Source organism: Callospermophilus lateralis, chromosome 3 (genome assembly GCF_048772815.1).
Source record: "Callospermophilus lateralis isolate mCalLat2 chromosome 3, mCalLat2.hap1, whole genome shotgun sequence".
NCBI classification, from domain to species: Eukaryota; Metazoa; Chordata; class Mammalia; order Rodentia; family Sciuridae; genus Callospermophilus; species Callospermophilus lateralis.
In genome coordinates this window covers 158,834,447-158,848,636 of record NC_135307.1, presented here as the reverse complement: position 1 = coordinate 158,848,636, position 14,190 = coordinate 158,834,447, and the positions used below count along the sequence as shown (strand labels likewise).

Genomic DNA, 14,190 nt, shown 5'->3' with positions numbered 1-14,190 from the left:
TTCATTAAAAAATTAAAATATCCCAAATAAATCATCTAATGTTACACCCTAAGGCCTTAGAGGAAGAAGAACAAATTAATTCTAAACTCCGTAGACGACTGGAAATAATTACGAATAGGACCAAAATTAATAAAATTGAGAATTAAAAAATATAAAGGATCAATACAACAAAGAGTTGGTTCTTCAAAAAGATAAATATAAGATTGATACACTCTTAGCTAATTAACTAAAAGAAAGAGAGAAAAGACCCAAATAAATGAGAGATGAAAAAGGAGCTATTACCACAGACACTTCTGAAATGCAGTAGATCATTAGAAACTACTTTGAAAATTTATACTCCAATAAACTGGAAAATTTAGAAAACACTGACAAATTTCTAGAATATACGTCTTACCTGAAAGATAAGTAATAGCCCAGACATTGCTCTTCCAGCCTCCAGTCTCCTCTGCTCCCACATTCTCTCCACAGGAAGACCTCACCCTTCCACTCCTTGCTTTTAACATTCCTTTGGTTCTTCACTGGCCTCTGGATCAGGTCCAAAGTCTAGGCCAAACTTAATTAGAAAGATACAGAAAACCTAAACAGACCAATCTCAAGTAATGAAACTGCAATAACAATTAAGTCTTCCAACAAAGAAAAGCCCAAGGCCAGATGGATTCTCAGCAGAGTTCTACCAGACCTTTGAAGAAGAACTAACACAGTCTTTCTCAAATTATTGGGTGAAATTGAAAGGAAAGGAACACTCCCAAATGCATTCTACAAAGCCAGAAAAACCTTGATGCCAAAACCAAACAAAGGCACATCAAGAAAAAAAATTATAGAAAAATGTCCCAGTTGAACAGAGATACAAAAATCCTTAATAAAATCTTAGCAAACTGGATAAACAGTTGTAAAAGTTCAAAAATACATCCAGAAGATAATAAATCATGATCAAGTGGGTTTCACCCCAGAGATGCAAAGTAGTTTCAACATATGTAAATTAATAAATGTAATTCACCACGTAAATAGAATTAAGGATGAGAGAATCATATGATCATCTCAACAGATAAAGAAAGGCCTTTGATAAAATCCAACACACATTCGTGTTAAAACTAGGGGCAAAAGAAACTTATCTAAACATTATAAAAGCCAACATCGTTGGAAAAATGGAGAAAACCTGAAAGCATTTCCTCTAAAATCAGGAACAAGAACAGGATGTCCATTCTCACCACTCTTATTCAATATATTCTTAAAATTCTAGCTAGAGAAATCAGGAAAGAGAAAGAAATTAAAAGGATATAAATAGGAAAAGAAGTAGTCAAATTATCTCTGTTTTCCTCTACCAGAAGATTTCTAGAGCTGATAAATGAATTCAGAAAAGTAGCAGGAAACAAGGTCAACATTCATAAATCAAAAGATTTCCTATATTCGGATAATAAATCTGCTGAGAAAGAAATTAGAAAAACTATTCCATTCACAATAACCTAAAAAAAAATGCACCCTAAAATACTTGTAGATGAAATGATTACAATGCCTGCTATTTGTGTTAAAATAACTCTGTGTGTGTGTGTGTGTGTGTGTGTGTGTGTGTGTGTGGTGTGTATTTGTCTGTCTGTCTGTTGTCTGTCTGCCTGCCTGCCTGCCTGTCAAGAGATATAAATGAAAAAAAGATTTGACACATTCTGATTAAAGTTACAGGCTGGGTGAAGGGGAAGGATACAATGAGGTTTATTACATTGCACTTTCTGGTTTTGCATAATTTTTATATGTTGCCATAAAAAGTAAAGAAAAAAATGTGTAGGCTACTTGTTTCTGTAACAGGGTACCTGAAAATCCCTTTAGTCCAATGAAGCTTGGAAGGTTGGAAAGGTTGTATAATATAGTAGAGATCTGTTGGGCAACAGGAATGCATTCTTTGATTCTAAGAACTGTTTTAGCAACCAATATTACCACATTTAACATTCTCAGGTAAAGGCAATGTCTGTTTCAAGCCAGAAAGAGTTGCTAAGAATTGCCAAAGAAAGCCACTCTTGTACTAAAAGAACTGAAGCAATGTCCTTAAATGAAGATGGTTCTCTTATTCATGGGAAAATTCAAGTATATTTGGATGTTAAAATTAATATGCTCCTGAGTCTACATACTGACAAATTATTTTAACTTTTATGTCTGATAAGAGTAAGGGAAATCTAGTTTTAGTGCTGTAAAAATTTAAAAAGAAGAGGCAGGAGCAAAATACACTGAGATTTCTTAAATGACCCTTGAAGAAAACATTTCTGCCAATTATACTGACAGTGCAAATAAGCGTAATAATAGGTCCCTTAGAATAAAATGATATTACAAGACAGAAGAACATGAAGGTCCTCTGAGAAAAAGTCCTTTTAGTAATAAATGAAAATGACAAGGGAAAAGAACTTTTACAACTATTTATCCAGTTATATCAGTATTCCACCTGGCCTTTCACCTCATTAATGGTTATGAGTGATTATAATACATTTCTTTGGAGCTGGGGTTGTAGCTCAGTGGTAGAGCGCTTGCCTAGCAAGTGCGAGGCACTGGGTTTGATCCTCAGCACCACATAAAAATAAAGAAAATAAAGGTACTGTTGTCCATCTACAACTAAAAAAAAATGTTTTTTAAAATAATACATTTCCTTTTCAACTTCTGAGTTCAAATGTTTTAATTTGAAAAGGCAGTCCACTGGTTGGGCACTTCATTAACTTCTAGACTCTGAAAAGTATTAATTTACATAGATGTTGAACTTGAGTCTGGGTAGAATGAGTGAATACAAACGTTGCTTAGTAAAAGACACATATACAGTGACTCTCAAATTTCAGAGTAATGAGGGAGTCACCCTAATGAAATATAAATCATTACGCATTAGTAGTGAAAAAACATGTATGAAGTATAACTTGTTTATAAGATGACTGCTTTCCTTCCAACAACAGCTTAACATGATACTTTCAAGAAAAATGACTAACAGGCTTAAGTCCTTCCACCCGTCCACTCACCTCTCCATCATCATTCCCTTCTTTTTTTAGCAAAGTAATAAGACAATTAAAAAGCTGGATGAAGGATAGAAGTGAAGAGGGAATGAAGGGATAAAGGAAGAATGGAAAGAGATTAGAAATGCATGATGACCATATATATATTTGTACATATAGGCTTATTTTAGGTCCACAGAAAAACTGAACAGAAGGGATGTAGATTTTCTATATACCTACATGCCTTTGACCCATAAATACATTCTAAATCCCACACTATTGGATACATTGGTTGTATTTGTTTGAATCAATGAGCCTACATTGATATATCATTAACACCCCAAAATCCTCTGTTCTCTGCCATTCATTCTTTCCCATCCCTGGAAACCCACTAATCCTTAGTCTCCACAGTTTGCCTTTTCAGAATGCCATATAGTTAAAATCATATAATATGTGAACTTTTCAGACTGGCTTATTTCACTTAGTTATATACATTTAAGTTTCCTCCATGCTTCATAGCTTCATAGCTCATTTCTTTTTAGTGTAGAATGATATTTAGTTGTCTGGCATGAAATATCATTTTAATTTAAAAAATTTTTAATTAAAAAATTTTTTCCACCTACATAAGGACATTTTGTTTACTTCCACAATTTGGCAATTACAAATAAATCAGTCATAAACATTCATATGCAGGTTTTTGAGTGAATATAAGTTTTCGATGTCTTTGGGTAAATATCGAGGATTGAGACCACTGGATTATATGCTAAGAGTATGTTTAGTTTTGTAAGAATCTGCCGAGTTCTTTCAAAGTACCTTTCCATGTTGCCTTTCAACCAGCACTGAATCAAAGTCCCTCTTGTGCCACATCCTCATCAGTTTTTGTTGTTATGATTGTTCTGGCTTTTGGCCATTCTAATAGGTATATAGTTATAACTTATGCAATCTGCAATTCCTAAAGACATATAATAAGCATCTTTTTGTTTGCCATCTGTATATGTTCTTTGATTAGGTGCTGGTTCAGATCTTTTGCCTATTTTAAAATCAGGTTGTGTTCTTCTTTTTGAGTTTAAAAAGTTCTTTTATATTTAGGGGTAACAGTCCTTAATCAGATATGCCTTTTACAAATGTTTGTCTAGTTTGTGGTCTGTGTTCTCATTTTCCAGAAAGTGTCTGTCATAGAGTAGGGGTTTTTAATTTTAATGAGGCCTATCAATTATTTCTGTATAGATCAGGCCTTCCGTGCTTCATCTAAAATGTCACAGCTATACCCTTATTCTCTTATGTTATCTTTTAGGAGTTCTAGAGTTTTTCATTTTACGTTTAAGTTCATGATACATTTTAAGTTATTTTTTGTGAAAGATATAAGGGCTGCATCTAGATTCATTGTTTTGCATGTGCATGCACATGCTCTTACCAGTGCATGTGTGATTCCAACATCATTGGTTGAAAAGAGTATTTTACTGCCTTTGTTCTTCTATCAAACATCAGCGGATTATGTAAGTCTATTTTGGGGCTCTCTATTCTGCTGCACTGATCTCTTTGTCTACTCTCTCACCGATCAAGATAAACAGTGTCTTGATTAATATAGCTTTAGAATAAATCCTGAAGTTGGACAGTATCAGTTTTCTGACTTAATTCTTTTCCTTCAATATTGTGTTGGCTAGATTAGGTATTTTGCTTCTCTATATAAACTTTAAAATCAGTTTAATAATATCCACAAGATAACTTGATGAGAGACTGGAACAGATATAGTTGAATTATGAACATATTAACAATGTTGAGTCTTCCCATCCATGAATATAGAATATCACTCCATTGATTTATTCTTTGATTACTTTCACCAGAGTTTTTTAAAAATAGTTTTTTAGTTGTCAACAGACTTTTATTTTTATTTATTTATATGTGGCGCTGAGAACTGAACCCAGTGCCTCATACATGCAAGGCAAGTGTTCTACCCTGAGCCACAACCCCAGCCCTCATCAGAGTTTTATAGTTTTCCTCATATAGAGCATGAATATATTTTGTTAGCTTTGGAGGTAATGTGTTATTAATTTCAAATTCCACTTGTTCACTGCAGATATATAGAAAAGTTACTGGCTTCTGTATATTGAACTTATATCCCAAAACCTTGTTATGATTATATCACTTTTAGGAGTTTGTTTTTTAATCAATTCTTTCAGACTTTTTACATAAACAATCTATTACCTGTGAGCAAAAACAATTTTAAGACTTCCTTTCAATTGGTATATGTTTTATTCTTTTTCATGCTTTATTGCATTAGCTAGGACTTAAAGTATAATTTTTTAAGTTACTATATGACAACTACAATGCAGTTTAAAAAATAGTTATTGTTTCTAATATTTGTTATTATGTATCAGACACCTACCAATAATTTTACTTGAGTTTTTCATTAACAACTATATGAGGTGGGTACTCTTATTTTTCACATTTTATTATGAGGAAAGTCATTCATTAAGTAACTTGTCCAAGATCACTCAGTCAGTAAATAGCAGAGCAAGGATCAACAACCAGGACTGAAAGATTGTGTTGCCTTTAACCTTTATCTTATATCAATTATACTTTATCTTGTGTATGCCTTTAACCTTTATCTTATATCAATTGAGGATATATTATATGCTATGTTTTCTATTAGTACTTTTTCATACTATTCTTTCTTGATTACCTTGACAACTCTGAAAGGTAATTGTTTTTATCCTTGTTTAGCATTGAGAACAAGAAAGTTCAGGGTGGTCAGTAACCTGCCCAATTATATACTGCAGTGTGAGAGAATTAGCATTCAAACCTAAGTTTAAGTATGTGCTCTCATTTTAAATTTTTTGTCAGAACGAATATATGTCATGTGCTATTTTTAATACAGGTTTAAGTGAACATTCAAAACACAGTAACTGAGGACCAGATACTGTTCTAGACAATGAGGAAGTGAAGGTAAACAAGGCAGTTGGAATCTGTCCTTACCAAATTATCTTCTAGTAAAATGTGCCCTCACATAAAAACATAAATACTTTAAAAAGAAGGACAATCAATCAATAAACATGTGCTAAGTGTTGTAGTAAAGAAACTAGGGAATCTGGAGGGGACTGCAGGGAGAAGGACTGCTTCTACTTGGTGGTTAGAAAAGGCTTTTTCTGAGCAGAAGATATCTGAGCTGAGGGAGATAGTTCAAGCTCCTAGATGTTCTGGCTGACTTAAATTACAACCAGTAAATAAACAAAGCTCCTGATTGCCAGCTTAGAGTTTTAGAGTGGGAGCCCAAAGATGAAGAGTAACTTTCCATTTATACATAAGTATATCTTATGTCCCCGAGCTAATAGTCATTATGCCAGTACAGAAAGCCATTTTACAATGGAGAAGGAGAAAAATAGCAGGGTAAAACTATTTGATGACAGTGTGGTGAGTCCTCCCTTTCCTCCTGTTGGCCTACATCCGGGTTCGGAAGTTGTTATTCTCCTTGGGAATATTTATTTTAATTCTGCTATCCTCTAAACCAGTGACTACTCATGGAAAATGAAATGGGATTTTTCCCTTCAGTTGGAGACTCCTACTAATGGATGAGATCATAAAATCACAACTCAATGTGATAAGATTTTCATTGTATAAAATGATTTCTTGACATTTAGTAGCCACAGGATTATACAATTTACAGCTTTTCTGATTCTGTGAAGAACCTTTTTTTTTTTTTTTTGATGAAATAGCCCCAAATTCCAGCTCAATCTCTTCTAACACTTCAGCAGCCACTTAACACTCTTTGAAAATGCTTTGCTACTGATGATTGTAGTAATAGACTAATAACAGAAAATAGTCCCTGCTAATGTGAATAAGCAGATAATCAGAAGAAAAGCCCAAAACAAAAGAGAAAGAAAGTGATTCTTTCTATGGAGTGTTTCTTTAATCGTGGACTATGTTTGATAATAGTTCTATTATTATACATTTTGCAAGATGAGTAGAGAATAGATGGAAAGAATGTTAAATTAAGCATGGAATTGCTAAGTATCTTTTTGATAGCTAAATGAATGAGGAAACTAAGAAAACCTGAGGAATTCTGCCTCCCAAAATTTACTTTGAAACTGAAAGTCTCATTCTATAAAAACGTCTAAGCCAAACAATTCTATTGTTGGAAATTCAAGGTTTGAGGGTAAAATGAAACTGAAGCAGAATGAGAAAGTGTTGTTAAGAGAAACTAGACTGTGTTGCAAGTACCATTATCCAAAAAGTGAACCTTGACTGTGGAGTGGAGTGGGGATAGATCAATACTGACAGCCATTTCTCATACCTATATTTAGCAAATAAAGCATTTGAACTACTGAGACTTCCATGGGCCATAAAAAACATCTGAAGAATACCAATAATCCCATTCCACAGACATGCCTGAATACAGACGAAAACACAAATATTGTACAGATCATGAATATAATCAAATATATCTTTTTCCACGCTAATAAGGATAAGTACCACTTTTTGTCATATTTAAAACCTTACCCTGTTCCTGCTTCCCAAGTAAGAATTATTAATATACTAATCACAGAATGACCCCAGCATTCAATCCAGAGCAAAGGCCTACTTTCTTGCATAATGTACCAAATCACCTAGGACACGCTCAAATCCTCCTGCAACTTTTTAACAGTTTTTTACTGAGATGCACCTATGGTTCCTATGGTCCCCCTAGAAATCTTCAAAGATTCCATGACTCTTTATGAACAAAAGTCCTAGGAAGCATTTGAATATGATAGATAGAACAATTACAGAATGGATTCTGCAAAAACAGGCTCCAAAGTTCATCAATAAGAGATCAAATTTATGTTCCTCCACTTATTTTATTTTCCTTTATTGCAGGAAGTCAATAAATCTAACATTATTTTAAAAATAAGTATATTCCTGGAGGTCTTTGACTGAATAGCATTGACATTTATCTATTTTCTTCACATGCAGAAGCTCAGGGGATACACTAGGTCATCTGGGGATTCCACAGAAGGTAGCCTTGCAGTCAATAACCTTGTAGATATGCAAAGAAAACTAGCTGTACACCACTGTTGAACCTGGAAATTGTTGAAGCCATGCAAATCTGGAGGAATTGTGTCCTTTTCATATGATGCTATGCCTCTCATTTTTTTTTTTTTTTTTTCACATTGTACAATAGCTCCACCATGATCAAATCCTTCAAAGGAGCAGAACCAGGACTGAAGACTAGGAATCTGCTCCCAGGCTCACACTCTTAGCTATCACATTACTTCTGGCCTATCTAACAGTGCTTCAGCAAATGAGGTGAAAATGGGAAAGAAAAAAGAGGTGGCTTTGGGCTGTTGTCTGCTCTTGTACTTTGAAAATAAACTTCCTAGACGTTTTTCAGGTTTTTACTTCCAAAGGTAAATGGATTATTCTGGAAAGCTTTATAGTTTTAGAGGATTTCATATGTTTTCCTTAATTACAGTTATTCCCTAAAATGACAGACTATTAGGATGATTAGTAGAATGTTTTCAAGTAGATAATGTTCTCTGAAATTAGTAACCCAAAATGCACCTCTCATCAATGAACAAAAATAAAACAAAACAACAACAACAACAACAACAAAAAACCCTCATTAATTTGGAGGCTAATTTGGACAGATTGAATGGAATGGCAGTGGAGCTTAATTAACATTGTGGTGATAATCTTAAAAGGTGGTGTTTCTGCAAAAGAGATGACTTTTTTTAAATAGAAAGATCCAACCCATTTAACACTTACAGGAGATTAGTCAAGAGAAGGGACTTGTTCTAGAACACACTTGATTGTGAGCTAAGGCTTTGCCACATACTAGCTATGGGACCTTTATCTTCTCTAAGACACAACTTCCTCACCTGTAAAGTGGACAGAACTCTACTTCATCATCTGCTTGTGAGAGGTAAATGGCCTGATATTATAAGTATTTTCACTCATGCTTTGCCCTTAGTAAATACCAAATAAGTATGAGAAAGCACGTATTATATAGATGTATATAAAATTGCTGATATTTCACCATTTCTGAACTATAGCAATTGCAGTTTCTTAACATTCAGCTTAACAGTTATTGTATCTACTTTCAAATACAGATCAAAATAACCTATCAGGCAGAGACTGAGTGTGTTAGGTCCCTGTTACCTATACTGCTTTGTCTGCTGACATGTGCCCTGGATGATAGCCAGGGACAGAAGGAATGTGCAGAGCCTGGGAAGCACAGCACATGTTGTGTGAGCATAATCCTCCAATGTCTGAAGACAGGGTCTGCCCTCAAAGTGCACAGTCACCCTGAATTGGCCAAGAAGGCAATCTGAGGTCCATGCAAGCTAGAAATCTTCAAAGATTCCATGACTCTTTATGAACAAAAGTCCTAGGAAGCATTTGAATATGATAGATAGAGCAATTACAGGATGGATTCTGCAAAAACAGGCTCCAAAAATTGTTGGCCAGATACTATTTGTGGGAGTAGCTAATACAAGTTCATCAATAAGAGATTAAATTTATGTTCCTCCACTTACCATCAGCACATTCCCACCCCTACTTTTGATGGTACAATATGTTAAATGTCTCACTTCTGGGCCTCTGCACCATCACCATTACCACTAGACACACAACTAATATTCCTCTCTACAATGCAAGAAAATTAGTCTCTAAAGCGTATTATGATATAGATTTTTGGTCCTGACTATCATTTTAGAAAGTAATTATTTTAACATATTTAACATTTATCATTTGAAAAGGGTCAGTATAGTGTCTTTACACTTAATGTGGCAACATTTCATGCCTTTTTTCTGATAAACTCAAAACATAAGGTCCAAATCTTGGAATTATTTTAATAACAAGGAAGATCAAAACACAATTAAATACTTGCTTAAAACACCACTTTACACAGATCCGTGAGGGTGACAAGGCTTATAAAGTTTTACTTCTGGACTTTAATAATATTTCAGATAATTCCTTTTAAGTAAACATCACGTATATTAGCTCGTGCAGATGTGTCCTACTCAGATTCACCTTTCTACATGAGTTTATATTATACCTCCAGATAAAATACCATATAGGAATTTAAGCATGGTTTTTAGAGGGAAAAAATGTTTCTGTTATATTTGTATTCTTTAAAAATATCTCGCCTTGTCTCCAGCATATATTAAGAATTAACTAAATGTGTGGTAAGTTATATAAGAAGTTCAGGGAAAACAGCTATGTTAGTTTTCACATAAAAATACCCCAAGTCAAGCAGTGACTTCTGATACTAGAAGATCAAAAGAAAAGTCACAATAGTTATAGGAAATTAATGCAAGAATCTCAGATTAATTTTCCATTAAAGTGAAGATGAATTATGCTTGCTTCTTGAAAAGAAGATAATGTTCTAAGATTAACATTCAATATTAGGTGAAATTCACTTCTCTTTAGGTGTGGAATTCTTTCTATACAGGATAACACCGCAAGTAAGTAACAGTCACAGGTGACCAAAGGGGATTGTTAGTACTTATGCAGTACTATCATTTGGATAAGTGTATATATATATATATATATATATATATATATATATTTAATTTTTTAGTTGTAATTGAACACAATACCTTTATTTTATTTTATTTATTTATTTTATGTGGTGCTGAGGATTGAACCCAGTGCCCCGCACATGCTAGGCGAGAGCTCTACCACTGAGCCCCAGCCTCAGCCCCTAGTGCCTATATTTTAAAGACTTCCTGTCCAGTTTGGACTATGGGGAGGTAGTAGAACCTTTAAGAAGTGGAGTCTAATAAGAGGAAGTTGGTCATTGGGGGAGTGCTCTTGAAGGGACTATTGAGACCAGGGCCCTTTCCCACTTCTCTTTTTGCCATGAGGTAAACACCTTTCTTTACCATGTGTTCCCTCCATCATGCACCACTTTACAACAGGGCCAACTGACAATGGACTGAAGCCTCTAAAACTGTGAGCCAAAATGAACCTTTCTTCTTCTTTTTTTTTTTTTTTTAGTTTTTTTTAAAATAATTTTTATTGTTGGTTTTTCAAAACATTATCTTCTTTTTATATCTATTATCTCAAGTATTCTCTTATAGTAATGGGAAGTTGATTAACACAAAGACATCAACATAATGTTAAGCAACATTTGATGGCTTAATGATGTTAAGTGATGACATAGGAGATGCCAAAGGAACAACTGTGGGCTCTATCCAAAAGTACCAAGAATTAAAGAGTACCCTGAACTTTGTTTTGCCTCTGGCAGCTGGAATGGAAAACAAAGGGTCAACAAGTGCTACACTTGTAAATGTGCTGCCTACAAAACAATCTATTGTGGCACAACTTGGCACCATGTGAGTTTAATCAGAGCACTGAGAAGCTATACCTGACAAGAATCTACTTTCTCTTAATGTATAAAAATAAGCTATTACTTTCCATGTTCCCTTAATGACAGGACTATGTGAGAGAGGCAGGTCATAGTTAGGTAAAGAAAACTCACTTGAAGTCTTCTTAGTTGGTCAGCCAAGTCTAGAAATTAGAATGCCCCATCTGCCACCCAACTGCAACTGCATGAGGGAACCCAAGCACCCAAGTGAGAAACTGCCTCACTGAGTACCATCAGCTCCTGAGAAAATAATAAATTCTGCTTAAAGCCACTGAAAAAAATAAAAACTAGTTCTAGAGTTATTTTAAAAATCTGTTTGTGATACAATAAAACCTTTGACAGAACTTGATCAGGCAGGTTATCAAAATAATTTTTTTCTAGAGGTCAAACTCTTCACTTGGGCTTAAGAGTCATGACATTAGATGATGATTTTTAGAAGTGTGTAAAACTTCCAAAACTCAGTTCTGAAGTTTTGAGGTCTCTTCAAATGTATAACTCCACAGTCTTACTCAAATGCCTATAAGCATGGTCATACTCTGAAACTTGTACTTCCTTAGATCAGTTCTGTATTGTGGGTCTCAAAATCCTGGAATGTCCCCTAAGGACAGATGATTATCAGTCTTCAACTTTTCCAAGTGCCTTATTTTCCCCTCACTGGAACCTCCAGCTTCTAGATATTTTCCTAATCCTTTGGTACATTGACAGTAGTGGAAACCATGGTCAGCCATTTTTACCCAGGTGTCATTAGAAGAATCAACCTAATTTCTATGTAGCACTTCATAATTCAGAAAGGGCTCTCGCAAACCCTTCCTTGTTGATTTCATTTCTAACACTGTAGGTCTTAGATTCCTCTTAAAGTATTAGTGAAGGGAACTTTGAGAGGCCCCCTGAAAGCATGCAGACACAAAATTTTTGTAAGATATTTGTACTTTTGTCTCCTATCTGCTTAAATAGCACAATGGTCAGGGAGTGACCAATAATTGAGGACTATCTGTGACCATATCTCAGTGAAAACAGTTGGTCCATGCCTTGGCACAAAGACTCAGATTTCAACCAAATAAGCAATTATGTCCCCCCAAAAAAACAAATTAAATGAAGCAATCAACAATGTGTATTGGCAGTAAGGCAGTCAGAAAAACAACAGTTGTGTTAAACTGAGTTCCTATATGTAGTTGGCTTGAAAGATTAAGTTATAATAAGTCCAATGAAGCCTAACTATAACAAAAATAGGAATGCATTTTTTTTGCTTCCAACTGTCTTGAAAAAGTAACAATGATGCAATACTATAAATCTTCAGTTAATTAATTCCAAGTTTTCTGCAGCAAGCTTTGCACCTCATCCTATATTACATACCATCTGTCTATGGTGAATATTTAGTTCTCACTAACATCCTGCTTTCCTACTCTCAGTATAAACGTATCTTTTAAAAATCAGAAAAAATGTTCTGCTAGACCAGAGAGGGATAAGGACTTCTATTTCAAATAAACGGATAATAGTGGCTTTATAATCGATTGCTGCCATCTCCTGTGTTAACAAACCAGCACCTTCATAAGCGTGAACAAAAACAAAACTGTTTAACAGGAATAATTCTTACCAATTAGAAGGCAAATTTTCTACACACAGAGAGGAAAAAAAAAATGCTTAATTCTCTTACCTCTAAGTGACTTCGCCTCTCAGCAATCACACGTTCATCTTTGTTTCCAAATAGTTTCTTTGGGGGGAATTCAAGGGCAGCAAGCTGAAATACATATTTTACAAGAGCTGTGTTAATATTAAACCTAGGATCTTTGGGCTATCATTAAGTTATTATTTGGAATCTCTATCATGGGGAAATGAGAAAGAGGCTGAAAGGTTAAAGATGGTGGGTCTTGCATCAGTTTGCCACCAACCATGTGACTTTAGACAGACATTGCAATCTTGGGTCAGTGGTGGAACCTGATTTTTAATACTGTCTCATATCATGTATCAGACTCTGTGCCATATGGTGTTTTGCAATTTTTGTTTTTTAGAATATAAGTTTGTTCTTTCGCTCCTCTTCTTTACTTTTGTGTTGAGATGAGAATTTGAAAACTCAACCTACACACTACCAGAACATTTTGTAAAATAGCTCTGAGATGACTGCTAAGGTTCTCTAAACATTCTATACTGTCTTTTTTCAGTTCCTATTGCAAATGAAGACTGCCCATGTGAAAAGAGGGCTTCTTGTGGAAGCTTTCACCTTATTTTCCCAAAAGTGAAGGTTCAGAATTAGTTTTAACCTGGTATTGAAATTTCAGTCATTTTTCTTGTGCTTTTATTCTGAAAGGTATAAAAATCATAATAAGAAGATAAGTTTTATTATAAGCTCCCAGGCTACAAAGGACTCTATAATCTGGTCAGAAACTGCCCTACCTGCTTTGGCAGAATGAATGTTAAACAGAAAAAACTGCTCTGTTGATGGAATTCACCATTTCCTTCCCTTCTTACCTTGTCGAATCCAGACAAATTGAAGCCAATGAAGCATTATTAAGAAAAAAATGAACATTTCTCTCACAATGTAGGACACAACATGACACCAAATTCCTATTTTATACCTATGCAAATATATAAGTTGATTTATATTTATATGGCCACAGCAGGAGTAAAAAATTAAGGATTAGCACCTGTATATGTAAGATTTAAAAAACACAGTACATTAAAATATACTAGACATACAGAAAAGTACATATATAATAAGGGGACAAATTGATGAATTTTCAAGATCTCGATACACTATGTAGCTAGCAGCCAAGTGAAGAAATGAAACACTGCCCTCTCCCCAGGAACCACAGGTACTCCTTCCAGTCACTCCCTCCCACCTCTGCAAAGTCAATGCTAGACTGACTGACTTCCAACAGCATAGTTTGA

General features: G+C 34.6%; 1 protein-coding gene across 2 annotated transcripts in view; it reads right to left on the bottom strand.

Annotated features, from left to right (window-relative positions):
* Kif16b (kinesin family member 16B) overlaps positions 1-14,190 on the bottom strand; it is a 280,309-nt gene that overhangs the window by 24,255 nt on the left and 241,864 nt on the right. For both annotated transcript variants that reach the window (XM_076851502.2, XM_076851500.2), the window contains one exon: positions 12,959-13,042. In XM_076851502.2, the coding sequence (XP_076707617.2) occupies positions 12,959-13,042 (84 nt within the window). The remainder of the gene's footprint in view (positions 1-12,958; positions 13,043-14,190) is intronic.